This window comes from Paralichthys olivaceus, chromosome 1 (genome assembly GCF_024713975.1).
Source record: "Paralichthys olivaceus isolate ysfri-2021 chromosome 1, ASM2471397v2, whole genome shotgun sequence".
In the NCBI taxonomy this organism is placed as follows: Eukaryota; Metazoa; Chordata; class Actinopteri; order Pleuronectiformes; family Paralichthyidae; genus Paralichthys; species Paralichthys olivaceus.
This window is the reverse complement of record NC_091093.1, coordinates 31359224-31372924: the sequence shown is the minus strand read 5'-3', so window position 1 is coordinate 31372924 and position 13701 is coordinate 31359224. Positions and strand designations below refer to the sequence as shown.

Below are 13701 nucleotides of genomic sequence, written 5' to 3'. Positions count from 1 at the left end.
ACATGCAAACACACACACGCACACACACACACATGCACACACACACACGCACACACTCACATACACACACACTCACATGCACACACACACATGCACACACACACGCACACACTCACACACACTCACATGCAAACACACACACGCACACACACACACATGCACACACACACATCCACACACACACATGAAGACACACACAGAGAACCGGTCCTACAACATGACAACATTTTTGTCCTCCCACAGTGTGTAGATGTGTAGATGTGTAGATGTGTAGATGTGTAGACGTGACTCTCAGACACAGCGGCTTCAGTTGATAAGTGATCTCTGACCATGTTTCTCACGCGAACGAACCTGTGGGGTCTATAAGAGTCGTCAGAAACCAGGTCCACGCCACAGACGGATCCAGCAGACGCACGGCATGGGTGAGTCTCCTGTTCACCTGCCAAACAACAGACAAAGAGCATTGAGTTTCTTTAAACTTAAACATTGTGACTGAAACTATATGAATCTTTAGTGTTTAATCAGTTGTGACCTTTTCAAATGTAATTCACTCACTATTTTCATTAATAATTGTATTAAATCTACTTCGACTGCTTTGCTTCACTGATTCTAACAACACTTAAATAGTATTAAAAAATTCATGCATAACACTAAACAGTGACAAAAACCTAATAGATTACATTTTTCAAATTCTGAAAAAATGTATCTCACTCGATTTTCATGCTGCCTTCAAATATTTAGATCACATTTTTTTAATATTCACAACATATTTCTCACAGAAAATCACAAAATTAAAAACAAAACAACTGTCTGTGGGATTAGTGATAAATTATTTAATGAGACGAACAAATGAAAAGTATGAAAAGTCTCCGTCCTCGTCTCTTTAATCGTTTGAGGAATGTTGAGCTCATAGCTCATTGTCATCTGATCACAGAATCATGATGAAGACGACTGAACCTCAGCGTCGCCTCGTCAAACACGTTTCACAGCTGTGTCGTCACTCTGCAGTGAGAGGTGCAGCTTCCACGAGGAGACGCTTTAGTCTCCATGTTTTTACAGTGTGAAAATACTGTTCTCTATCGTATCTTCACTCAGAGAACCAGGGTTCGAGTGTTACTAACGAGGAAAATGTACTTTCAAGTATTAACAGTAAAAATACACAACATTATCCTGTATGCTATTTTATATATCATTAGAATTTAACTCACATTTATACACACGCAGTCTTGTTTGCTTTGACACCTTCAGAGTTTTTTTGTGAGTCCAAACCTCAAAATCCTCACGTTTCACAAACTGGAACCATGAAAGATGTTTTAGTGTGAAATGAAAACTGTTGTTTGGGTCTTTTAACTTAAAACTAGAAGAAATAAGATCCATGTCATTTTGGATTATTTTACATTATTTCCATGAATGTTGATTTGTTTGTATTGACTTGTTTTGTGCAGATGATGCAAAGTACGTCTTGTGTTAAGTTCCACTTTAAGGTTCTAACATGTGACAGGTTGCTTCAATGTTATTGAGTTAAAAGTGACATCGCCTGTTTTAGATTTTCAACGTCAGCGAGGTTTGTTTATGTCGACAAAGAAACAATGAATCCATCAGTCACTGAAGAACCAGGGTGTTGTGTATTTCTTGGATTCACACTGAACCTGATTCGTGTGTGTGTGTGTGTGTGTGTGTGTGTGTGAGGCAGCTCAGAAGACAGCTCTGATCGTGTACGCCCACCAGAGCTTGGGCTCGTTTAACGCGGCGGTCAAAGACGCGGCAGTTCAGGAGCTGACCGAGCACGGATACAGGGTCATTGTGTCCGACCTGTACGCCATGAACTTCAGAGCCAACGCCACACTGGATGATGTCAGCGGTGAGTCATAATCAGCTGTTCATGAAGGAACATGGAGCTCTGAGGCTCAGAGGATAAAACGTTTATCAGCGTAACTACTTTATCTTTTCCAGGTGATCTGAAGAACTGCAAACTTTTCCAGTATGGAGAGGAGACCATGCACGCCTGGATAGAAGGTCGCCTCAGTGACGACATTGTTGCCGAGCAACGCAAAGTGGAGGAGTCGGAGCTCATCATCTTCCAGGTGAGTCTCTCACATTTAGTTTGTCGTGTTCACAGAGAGGAGCTGATCCTGATCCCTCACACCTGAGATCTCACCATGTTTAGACTTAATCCGAACATGTTAAACTAAATAGTTTACTCTGTTTATTCATATCAGTGGTTTTCACAAGTAAAACGAATCATGCCTGAACCAGAAAGACGCAGCTCGCTGCAAAGGCCTGAAAGCTACGATCCAGAACCATGCAGAACTGAGAAACTCTGGATCTGAGCCTGAATCACAACATCAGATTACAGGTTACTCCTCTTTTGTTGATTAAACAGCATAGCTCGTCATCTTAGAGCGCCCCCTGCTGTCACAGCGACGCCACTGTTTAGCTTTGTTTCATCTCGCACAACAAAGATAACTAAAGCTAAACTTAATGACAAATCCTTACTCGTTGTTAGCATAAGCATTGCTAGTTGCTGAGCCAATCATAATAATCTTAAAAGACGGAAACAAGCCAGGATCGGAGAAACTCTGTGAAACGTGGATCTGAACTCTAACGGGTCACAGGTCAGGTCACGAGTTCTTGAGTTAGGGTAAACCTGTGAGGATCATTCACACCTGCGTCAGGTGAATGCCTCCAAATCACAGACTGAACGTCACTGGACCCTGAACAACACATTCAGGACAAGTGAATATTTGACCTTATAACTGTCCTGTGTCTTCCTGCAGTTTCCTCTGTATTGGTTCAGTGTGCCCGCCATCATGAAGGGCTGGATGGACCGAGTTCTCACACAAGGATTTGCCTTCTCCCTGGAAAAGATGTACAATAATGGTATTTTCAAGGTCTGTATCAGGAAGATGTTTTTAACCAACAGAGAAAATTTTACAATTTAACAAATAAAACCTACACTCACATGATGTTTCTAGAACCAGATCTCTTTGGTGGCAGAAACAAAGAAGCTGTTTCTGAATGTATAGATCATCTTGAGAGACCGTCCTGTGATAGGGTCGCACCGAACACAACTAAAACAATCGACTCCAATAAACTTAAATGGGTGAAATCAGGGACATCAGGTAATGTTGGACAACTATAAGCTTTAGTCTTCAGTCTTTTTTATTGTTCCAACTAAATCTAGTCAACGGGACTTTTACTACAAGTTAACATGGATATCATGTGACTGACATCACATGACTTCATGAGCAGATCCAGCAAATGAAGCAGAATGTCAGCACAACCTTAAGAACATTGACAATTCCGCTTCCTGGCAACTAAAGCTGCGGTGCTTACAGTCTGGCCTATTACCCCGACCAATGTGGCCACTTACAGTTTTGGCAGCAGAGCGTGAGTGGCAGTGTAGCTCAGCAGGGTTCAGTGAGGAGGGGCTGTGATTAGTGGCCCACTTACGAGCACCCATAAACCTATCCAACAACAGCTTATCACAGCTGAGCACATGACTCTGTGTCCCGCATGAACTAATGCAATGTTTAATTTGTCCTCCAAACAAAAGGTTGGCGGCTGGAATTCCAGCCCATGTCAATGTGTCCTTGGTCAAGATGCTGAACCCCCCCAAAATGGCCCCTCATAGATGCTGAATGCACAAATCGTAATAATTCGCAAATGGCAAAAAGTCGCTTTGGATGGAAGCGTCAGTTAAATGACATGTAATGTAATGTTTATTCCATACAATCGTTTCATTCTAAATAAACATTTGACTCTATTGTTTCCATGAAGGATAAGAAAGCAATGCTGTCCTTCACGACTGGAGCAACACAGACGATGTTCCGCCCTGACGGCATCAACGGAGACATCAACATCACACTGTGGCCTCTGCAGGTAATTATCGCACATCGCTAAGACAGAAATCCCAGATGTCAACGTGAAAATGTTCCGAAGTTCTGTTAAATTGAAAGAATTTTCTCCGTCTCCACTGTGAATTATTGTGATGAAATCTGTATCAAAAAGCCAAAATACAAACAATCTGTATGTTTTCTTCGAAACTTCATCTGTGCATGTTTGGGAGGCGCTTCAAATATCAGCCCCTCCCAAACATTGTAACCGTGAGAACCTGTTCAGCCTGGTCACAGGTATCTGTGATCTCAGGAACAAATACAAAACACCATGAAAATATTCTCATCTAAAATGAATCATGTCAAACATTCTGTGCTGGTGGCCGGATGTTGACGTGCTGCTCTGTTTGTTTCCCTCAGAATGGCACTCTGCACTTCTGTGGATTTCAGGTTCTTGCTCCTCAGATATTCTGGAGTCCGGCTCATTGCCCCCACACTGTGCGAACCGCAATGCTGGAAGGGTGGCGAACGCGATTAAAAGGACTGCTGGCGGAGAAGCCGTTGACTTTTGCTCCATGTGAGCTGTTTGACCTCAGCTTCCAGGGGGGGTTCTTACTGTCGCCCAAAGTGAAGGAGGAACAAGAGTCGCAGCCCTACGGCATCACCACCGGCCACCATCTGGGAAAACCACTGCCGCCCGACAACCAGACCAGAGCTCAGCCCACAGAGGAAAATGAAGCAAAGAACTCATACTTTTAATTCACATGCACACATATTGAGACATGTTATGTTTGGTATTGGCAGCGGTGTGAGAGTAACATTTACTTAAGCACTTAATTAAAAGTTTGAAGTTTTTGTACAGAAGATGAATATGTTCATTCTCAAGCTGACTACATGTTCATGATAGAGCTTTTGGTAATTTTACTCAACTAAAATTTTGAATTCTACTTCTGGAGAAAATCTTTTTTTTTATTTGTGTCCATTTTATTTCTCTCTGTCCTTTTTGTTATATCAATTAAATATATATTAAGCATCTGAGGATGAAGGCTATTCTATATAAATTGTTCTATATAAATAAAATGTATCATTATTATTGTCTACTGTACAGATTGTTAAGACGTTTGAGGCATATTTGTGATTTTGGACCATATATATATAAAACTGACTTAACTTGAAATGACAATTACATTTTTGTCAAAATAAGATGGTAATCATCACTGATGATGTCAGAACTATGATCTTTTAAAAACTAAACTTCAAAGTCATTATTCCTAATGACTTTGAAGTTTAGTAAGATCAAAAGGAAAGTCAAAAGCCATGATCAAAGGAAAAGCTAGAAACCAGGAAGTATTATTAAAAGGGGCTGGCTTTTGTTTCACAGACACACCCCCTACAAACCAAACACAAAAGAACTATTTTAAAGTTTAAGTTTGGAATGTTTCTAAAAAATGTGACATTGAGAAGATCAGGGATTATTTCGGAATTCAAACCACCAGTGACACAATAATGGAGGAACATACTAAAAGACCAAACTCACAGCGGTCTACTGATCAATATGTGAGGTGGAAGAGGGATAAGTTAAAACCAACAGAAGATGATTGCAAGTGGTGGCAACAGAGAGATATTAATAAAGCCAAGGTTATAGACACGCTTCAGGCAGAAATGGAGGCTCTCCAGAAGAAGCTGGAAGATAGCAACAGAAGGGAGGAGGACCTGAAGAAGAGCTTGAATGAAGGCCAAAATGAGATTCAGAAACATAAACAGGACAATGCTGACTTAAGGCAATTGTTATACTATAAGAACTCAACATATGCAGAGAACCAACAAATGTTAGCTGACACACATGCGCGATACAGAGCAGCACTAGGAGAGGTTGTCAAAGAGAGGGATTCTGTGGTCGTACACATGCAAAGAAGGATGGATACATGCAGGATGTTTGCAATCCAAACTCAAAATGCATTCATGGAAATGAGAAAACAGGTAAAACGACTTGAGCATGAGGTGTTAAAGTTCAAAAAGGAACTCTGTCAGTTGGAGGAGGAGAAGAAAAAGGTAATTGCGAACCTCACAGACCAACTGACCCGAAAGGACAAAGTTATTGAGAACGAGAAACAGGGAAGGGAAACTGACAAAACTAATGCTGTCTTCAAGAAAATGGAGCAGTATAATATAATAACCAAGCAGGCTGAGAGCATCAAAGACTTGGAGAAGGAGAAACAGTCACTGAACCATCTACTGACCTCTACCGCCAAGAGATGTGCAGTTCTCTCAAAAAAAGTTGAGGAGATAAATGTTGTAAAAGATGGAATGAGAGCAGTGGGGTTTGAAATGGACGTTGAAAAAGAAACCAACTTTGTTCTAAAGACGGGAGTTAAGACACTGAAGAGAAAGATCGAGCAACTGGAGAAGGAAAGACAGACAGAAAAAGAGACATTTAAGGCAATGCAAGAAACCCTGGCTGAGACCAAGCAACAAAATGAGAAACTAACTGAAACTAACATACATCTAACCAGTAGAGCGAAGGTGAATGGAAAAGAGCTGAGCAAGAAGCAGGAGGAGGCCAGAATACTTGGGACACGCTTGCTCCGTGTCAACGCTGATATAGAGTCATGTGCTCGTGATATCAATTACCCCAAGAAATTAAAAATCGGGGTACAGAATATGAAAGAACATTACCCAAATAGTTATGAGAAAGTGAGGGTGGGTGAGGAAACCAAGGAGGACTATGAGCTTCGCATATTCTCTCTGAATCAAAAGTTGGTTCTCAGTGAAGCGTGCAATCAGAATTACAGCAAGGAGGTCAAACGTTTACAAAAGCAGCTGAGCAAAGAACAGGAGCAGTTGTACATGTTGAGGGTCCATTTCATCAAATTACTCAGAGAGAAGAAATTGGAGGCAGAAAATTTGAAGAAAGAACTCAGCAAAGCAAAAATTCCTCCTGTGAAAAGAGGATCAAAACGCAGCAAACGAGGACAGAGGCTTTCGCTCATCCAGAGAAAGAGCGGCCGATCTTTGGCAAGGTCATGTACACGCCCAAGAGTCTGATGCAATCTCATCAGTCATCTGTAGATCTTCTAGGTTTATACATGAAGTCTATGGCACCAAATGGTTGTTGATGTAGAGAGTTGACTCCTGGGTAATCTACCCCTCTTTCTCTCTACCCTTTCACTCTCTCTCTCTACCCTCTCTCTTAAACCCAATTGCAAGAGGCAGATGGCTGTCCCCACAAAAATGCTCCTGCTTCGCCACAGTTGCAGAGTGCTCGTCCGTTGGCGGATGTATTAGGAAAGTCAATACTTTGAGGTTGATTTCACTGCCCATATATTGACAAAATAAAAAAAAAAAAGGCTAAATTATTCCTTTCCACTTGAGGTTTATTTGTGTGTCTGATTTTGCTGACAGGTGTCACTGGTACTGCCCTCTCCTGGCTAAGTTCATATCTCACAACCCAACAACAAGGTAAGAAAAGAAAACTGATGTTTTTATTGTAGAACACTGTGTGACAATTGTCCCATCAGCCTTAAATGCACCACCTGCAAATTTAATAGCAAAGTAATGGGCAATTTAAGACCTTTATTTTGTTGATTTGAAATCGATGCAGGAACAATTGCTTTGATGATGTTGTCACAAATCCCACTTGCTTTGATCTCTGTCTTCTTCTTTGTTGGGCGGGGGGGGGGGGGGGGGGGGGGGGGGGGTTAAGGCTTAAAAAAAACGTACTCTAATTACCGCCATGTACTGTATCTCCTATTACCCTATGTGATAAATGTGATGAAATTAGTTTAGCACTTCATCTTTGTCCTCTTCCCCTTCTCGGACCATTGGTGGGGGGGGCCTTCCTCTTCTTCTTCTTCTCTGCTTGGCCCACCAGCAGGTGGGAACCTAAGCCAAGGTGCACCACCACCATCTCTGCATATTCTCCTTTGAGCTCTGTTTTTCAAACCACCACAAACTTTATTAACGTAAAGAAAGACAGAAAGCGGAAATAGCTGACTTTAATTGTTCTAAAAATGTGAGTTAGATTAGACGTCTTTAAGCTATTTTATTTTTAAATGCTCTTCACGCAGTCAAAGAAGTTAATTCTAAAACAAGTTTTCATGAGACAATAAAAAATCAAATAAACTGAACAAAGAAGAAGAAGACTTCAAATGAATACTCAGACACAGGAGAGGGAACCAAGAAGAACAGAGGAAAGAGGATAAAGACCTAAAAACCTTAAGAAGACAGGTCAAAGGTCAACAGGTATCATGGACTGAGTGTGCCCTCCTTACGGGATGTCAGTAGCTGGCGCTCACCATCACAGTCTATGGTCACCATACTGTTCTGACCATGTTATTTACTTCTCTGGCCTCAGTGTGTTTGCACTTGTTGACACTTTGATTCAGGCAAAATCAGCTGCAGAACATGGTACCCCCCCCCCCCTCTGCTCGGCGGGATGGTACGGTCCTGTGGTGAGTGACGTCATCGCCGCTGGTCCGCAGCCTGTTGTTTTGTTTGTTGAGTTCAGCGTCGATCAGAGAACTGACAGGAAACACGTGAAAGACAGAGGAGACAGAGAAGACAGTGAAGACAGAGAAGACAGTGAAAAGACTCGGAGACTCAGCGGAGACTGGATTCACCTGAAACTCTTTAAATCTACTGCGTCGAGTGAACTCAGCCCGGAAACGGCCAACATGAAATGGATGTTCAAAGAGGATCACTCCCTGGGTGAGACAAGATGTCCTCTACAGAAGAAGAGGCTTCGTCCAGGACTTCTTCTACTGACAAACAGAGGCGGGGCACAGGCCTGTTGTTCAGGACTCTGTTCTTATGCGTTAGTAGCTTCTGGCTAATGCTCATACACAGTAAACACAGATAAACATGCTAATGTTCTAGCTAGTAGCTTCTGGCTAATGCTCATACACAGTAAACACAGATAAACATGCTAATGTTCTAGCTAGTAGCCTCTGGCTAATGCTCATACACAGTAAACACAGATAAACATGCTAATGTTCTAGCTAGTAGCTTCTGGCTAATGCTCATACACAGTAAACACAGATAAACATGCTAATGTTCTAGCTAGTAGCTTCTGGCTAATGCTCATACACAGTAAACACAGATAAACATGCTAATGTTCTAGCTAGTAGCTTCTGGCTAATGCTCATACACAGTAAACACAACTAAACATGCTAATGCTCTAGCTAGTAGTTTCTAGCGAATGCTGTGTGTGTGTGTGTGTGTGTGTCTCTGTGTGTGTGTGTCTGTGTGTCTGTGTGTCTGTGTGTGTGTGAGACCCTGAAGCTGAATGCAGATAAACATGTGTCAGCAGCTGAAACATTTCATCAGATTTTTTGTTTGTGCTTTTTTGAACGAATGTCAAACGTAAAAAACATTTTGAAAAAGTGGAGAGAAGAAGTCAAATAGACTTGAAAAACATTTTTATACACAGACAAGATATAAGTTAAACTTTCAAATGTCGTCCACAGAATCTTATCTCTGCAAACTCTTACATTGGAGCTCTTGTGTAAATGTTATGTTCTTTGTTGACACATGAAACGTGTTAACTGAGGATACACTGAGACGTTGACCTCACTCCACCATAGTTATTATTAGTGTCAGTGTTTACATTACCCCTAACCCCCCGATACCTCCCAGTGTCAGTCTGTACACTAATCATACTGTGTGTTCTTTTACCATTATTACATAATATTGATGCTGCAATTATCAATTATTTTCATGATCTCGTAAACGGTTGATCATTTTCTAAATTAGCTAATTGGTTGTTTAGTTTAAAATGACAGACATAGAACAGGATAACGTGCTCTGGTATATCTTTGTTAAAGTTATCAAACTGAGAGAAACGACAAACCTTCATATCACATCTGTGAGGAGGCTGGGTTTATAACCTATACAGCAGCCAGCCACCAGGGGGCACCAAGATGCTTTGGCTTCACCTTTGGGAGCTGTCATGTCGTCCATCTTTATTCAGTCTATGTGTGAAACCATCTAATTTACAAAACATGAACCAAATCAGATCATTTAATTTGAACACTTTTAGATCCAATGACCAGAACCAAGAATAATCAGATGATGTCACAGGGAGGAGGAGAAGCAGCTTTCAGCACAGTGTTGATTGGCTGATGTTTTATCGATCATTAAAAGCGTCACATTTGTCTCTGTCAGCGACACGTCGATGGGTGTTGTGGTTCAGTCAGCAGCGACTCGTCTTTATCCACAGAAGCTCTCGCACCCGAGTCGTCAGATATCGATCTTTGTCCATCACGGCGTCGGCACAAAGGTGGAAGTATTGAACGAGAGGCGTGCGTTTCGGTTCTCATGTTGCTTTCTGTCCTGCAGAACATCGATGCATAGAGTCTGCCAAAATCCGCAACAAGTACCCTGACCGTGTCCCGGTGAGTGAACACCATGTGGCCCCATGTCTGAAAACCGCTGCTTTATGTCACTGCTTGTTGGTTGTAATCGTGTCCGTGTGGTCGGTCAGGTGATCGTGGAGAAAGTGTCGGGATCCCAGATCGTGGACATAGACAAGAGGAAGTACCTGGTCCCCTCCGACATCACAGTGGCTCAGTTCATGTGGATCATCAGGAAACGCATCCAGCTGCCCTCAGAGAAAGCCATCTTCCTGTTCGTGGACAAGACGGTGCCTCAGTCCAGGTCAGAGTTCAGTTTTATATCTATTTAAATAAAAGCTTCATTTAATCAGGTCGTGTTCTGAGAACAAGAAATATTCATAATCGAAAAACAATCAGAAATAACAAAACGAACAAAAACATCTGCTCCGCCAGGATCGGTGGCCACATGAGGAACAGCTGAAGTTACTTTGAATGTTCACCGATAAGTCACCAGAAATCTTTTTAACATTTATTAACAATATTTATTATGAGTGATTACGAGGATTTATCTGCTGACGTAATGACAGATCAGTGCGACAGCACATCGAACGTCCTGAAGATGAACAGAGAGGAATCCCTGTTCTTTAAAACACCATGTGAAGCAGACTGAGCACCAATCAGAGCACGGGATGGAGAGGAGCGTGTCCCCAACAGCTGCCCCTGGACAGTTTGACACACAAGACGGTGTCAGGAACCTTGTTCAAATTATGAAGTGCTGACGGTTTAAAACCACGTTAATCTGTTTCATCATAGTCATTATTTATTTTATAGTATCCCTTTAAAAACACGAAGCTTGAGCTTTATTTAAACGTTTCTTATTTCCTAAACGGCTGCTCTCTGCAGATATTGTGAATCTATGAGGAAGTTCCTGCTGCACATTTGGTTTCTGCTGAGGTTTAAACTGCCTCGGTGTTTGTTAGATAAACTGGTAGTTGTTCAGAAACATGAAGAATAACAGCAGCTTTATTTCAAAGTGTCATTTGTAGCATCACTGTGTCTCCGTGTTTCAGCATCACGATGGGACAGCTGTACGAGAAAGAGAAAGACGAGGACGGCTTTTTATACGTGGCTTACAGCGGCGAGAACACCTTCGGTATTTAAATCAAGAAGCCGGATCGCGACCCGCAGATCTGCGGCGCGGCACAGCGCAGACCGCGCAGACATCCGCCTTCATCTAATCACAGCCCTGTCTTGGCCCCTGGAGATAGCGAGGGAAGCCCCGGAGAGATTGAGCGACATGAACGCAACAGGACGATGGACTGAGCGCTCCTCTGACGGGACGTACTTGTTTGTTCTGGCCCGTGTTGCACCACGTCTTTATAGAGTCATAGGTTGTGTGTAGTGTGTGACAATTATTGTTTGTTTGATGTTGTGATATAGGAAGAACCTTGTTTTTCTTTATTTCACATTTTAAACAAAGTGTGAATGACTTTTGCTAGTAGTTCTGCTTTCCTCTGTAAAGATGATATTTAAAAGAGTTTTAATTTAATTATTTCAGGTTAAGGTAGCTGGATGACCTAACCAATAAAAAATATAAAAGTAAACCCGTCTGTTTTTGTTTTCCTCATTTATTAAGTCTTTAAGATGTTCTTGTCCGACCCATAGTTCAAAACATTTTCTAATATTTCTATGAGTAGATTTGCTAACACTGTTAAACATGGCCAGACGTTAAGATGTATTTCTGAAATAAACTTCAACGATGTTTTACAGCAGATAAATAATTTAGATTCTCAGACCACTCCCTGTTTTCACTTATTTTCCACTATAAGAGCTAAACAGTCGTGTGCAGGATTGTTGGGACGTGACAGAAGAACGTGCGTCACTGAGGAACAGATAGACTGAGGTCAGATAAGTCTCATCTCAACAGACCCACAAATCGAGAGGGACGACCAAGCAGAGTGGAAGAACTCGTATCTGTACCTGAAGGGCTTCGTTTGTGTTCGGTGATAGACAGACAGGTGTAATATTCTTCATTTCTGTGAAACTGGGGGAACTTGTAATTTCTGAGTCCTTCCCTCCTCTTCCCACTTTCACTTCCTCTGTGGCATTTCTACAAACCGGCTGTTCTGTGGTCCATTCACAGAATTTCACAAATCCGGAAGGAAGTTAGTTTTTCGTCTGAGCCTCAGTTCGTGTGGGTGAAGTCGTTCCTCTGAAGTGAGACTAGTCTGCAGACGTGTGTCACTCAACATTTTGTCAAGTTTAAAGGATGAATTTATGAATCACTTTTCTAATAATTAACACAAATACGGTGCTAAGATGCACAGATATTATTCTATCAGTACATTTTTATGCCGCTAAGTTTTTCCTATAGTTAAGTTTTTACCATGTGCAGTTTTTTTTTATCCGTAATGTGAATTTAGCACATGGATACGAACCCCTGCAGAGACGATGAGTAGACCCTGTTTGAACTCACCTGGTTCACTTACAGTTTAACTCGTGATCCGTGTCGAGGGACCTGAAGAAACTTCTACTGAAAACTTTTGGTTTACGAAGCCGTTACATATTCTTTGTTGAGCATTTTCAACTTTTACTTTTGTGTTTCACGCTAATTGACAGCGATTAGCATGCTAAAACATTAACTTGGTAAGCAGTACACCTGCGTTAGTTAGCATGCTAATGTTAGCACTTGACTGTGTTTCTGTTCAGAGTCTTTTCTATGAATGACTTCTTCTGCTCCTGTGACGATGATGAAATGAATGATGTCACTTCACCTGACGAGCTCGTTCTCGGTGTCACATGTAGTTTGGAGAAGATTCTGAAAACCTGATTCATGAGAAGTGGTTTTCTGATGAACTGGTTCAGAAACAACAGCCACTGAATGAAGAAGTGAAACTCGGGCTGCTGGAGAATTTAACCACGTCCCACCGGACTCCACAGCACCAGACCTTCACCAGTTTGTAGACAGATTCTTTATTGATCCCGGAGGAAATTCAAGCCTCCAGTGGCAGTAACATACATTGAACATACATTAGAGTTAACTTATAACCCAGAGATGTTGAAACTGGCCTGAGATGAGTGTAAATTTAAATGTGCAGGAATATTAATGTTTGAAGTGCATAGAAAATAAATATAAAGCTGTGTTAAATAAACCCGTGCTAATCGTCTATACGACAACTATATAAAAACACTAGAAAGTAACTGTAGAAATAAAAAATGTTTTATAAAACTGTAAACTATATTAAAAATATGAAGTGACCGTAGACGATTGGGAGAAATGGGGATAAAGGACTGTGCAAATTCAGTTATGTTGTAAACAGCATTTAAAACATGACAGAGAGTCCAGGACGTCGTGCAGAGACATGATGTCTGTTGTGTCTCCTGCCATCACTGGGAGCTGTTGTACAGTCTGATGTCCAGGGGGACCAGAGACATCTTCAGTGTGTCTGTGGAGCAGGACTGAGACGGTCTGCCACTGAACACACTCTGCCTGATGAAGCTGTTGTGCAGAGGGTGGTGGGCGTTGTCCAGCA

The 13701-nt window shown here is 41.7% G+C and overlaps 3 protein-coding genes and 1 long non-coding RNA gene across 4 annotated transcripts; 3 read left to right on the top strand and 1 right to left on the bottom strand.

The window, feature by feature from the left end:
• The first annotated feature begins 248 nt into the window (after window positions 1–248).
• nqo1 (NAD(P)H dehydrogenase, quinone 1) lies at window positions 249–4927 on the top strand. The gene is made up of 6 exons (XM_020110325.2): window positions 249–422; window positions 1694–1861; window positions 1954–2084; window positions 2778–2891; window positions 3781–3882; window positions 4257–4927. The coding sequence occupies exons 1-6, from the start codon at window positions 419–421 to the stop codon at window positions 4593–4595; spliced, it is 858 nt and encodes a 285-aa protein (XP_019965884.2). The 5' UTR covers window positions 249–418; the 3' UTR covers window positions 4596–4927.
• Window positions 4928–5498: 571 nt separating this feature from the next.
• Window positions 5499–6881, top strand: LOC138405663 (myosin heavy chain, clone 203-like). Its single transcript, XM_069515617.1, has one exon. It carries the CDS (start codon window positions 5499–5501, stop codon window positions 6879–6881), a length of 1383 nt encoding a protein of 460 aa, XP_069371718.1.
• Window positions 6882–7516: 635 nt separating this feature from the next.
• Window positions 7517–8240, bottom strand: LOC138411238 (uncharacterized). The gene is made up of 2 exons (XR_011243893.1): window positions 8108–8240; window positions 7517–7766 (listed from the first exon to the last, which is right to left on the bottom strand). It is a non-coding gene; the product is annotated as an uncharacterized lncRNA (long non-coding RNA).
• On the top strand, window positions 8120–11772 carry LOC138411236 (gamma-aminobutyric acid receptor-associated protein-like 2). Its single transcript, XM_069530745.1, has 4 exons — window positions 8120–8543; window positions 10173–10228; window positions 10318–10490; window positions 11239–11772. Exons 1-4 carry the CDS (start codon window positions 8510–8512, stop codon window positions 11327–11329), a joined length of 354 nt encoding a protein of 117 aa, XP_069386846.1. The 5' UTR covers window positions 8120–8509; the 3' UTR covers window positions 11330–11772.
• The last annotated feature ends 1929 nt before the right edge of the window (window positions 11773–13701 follow it).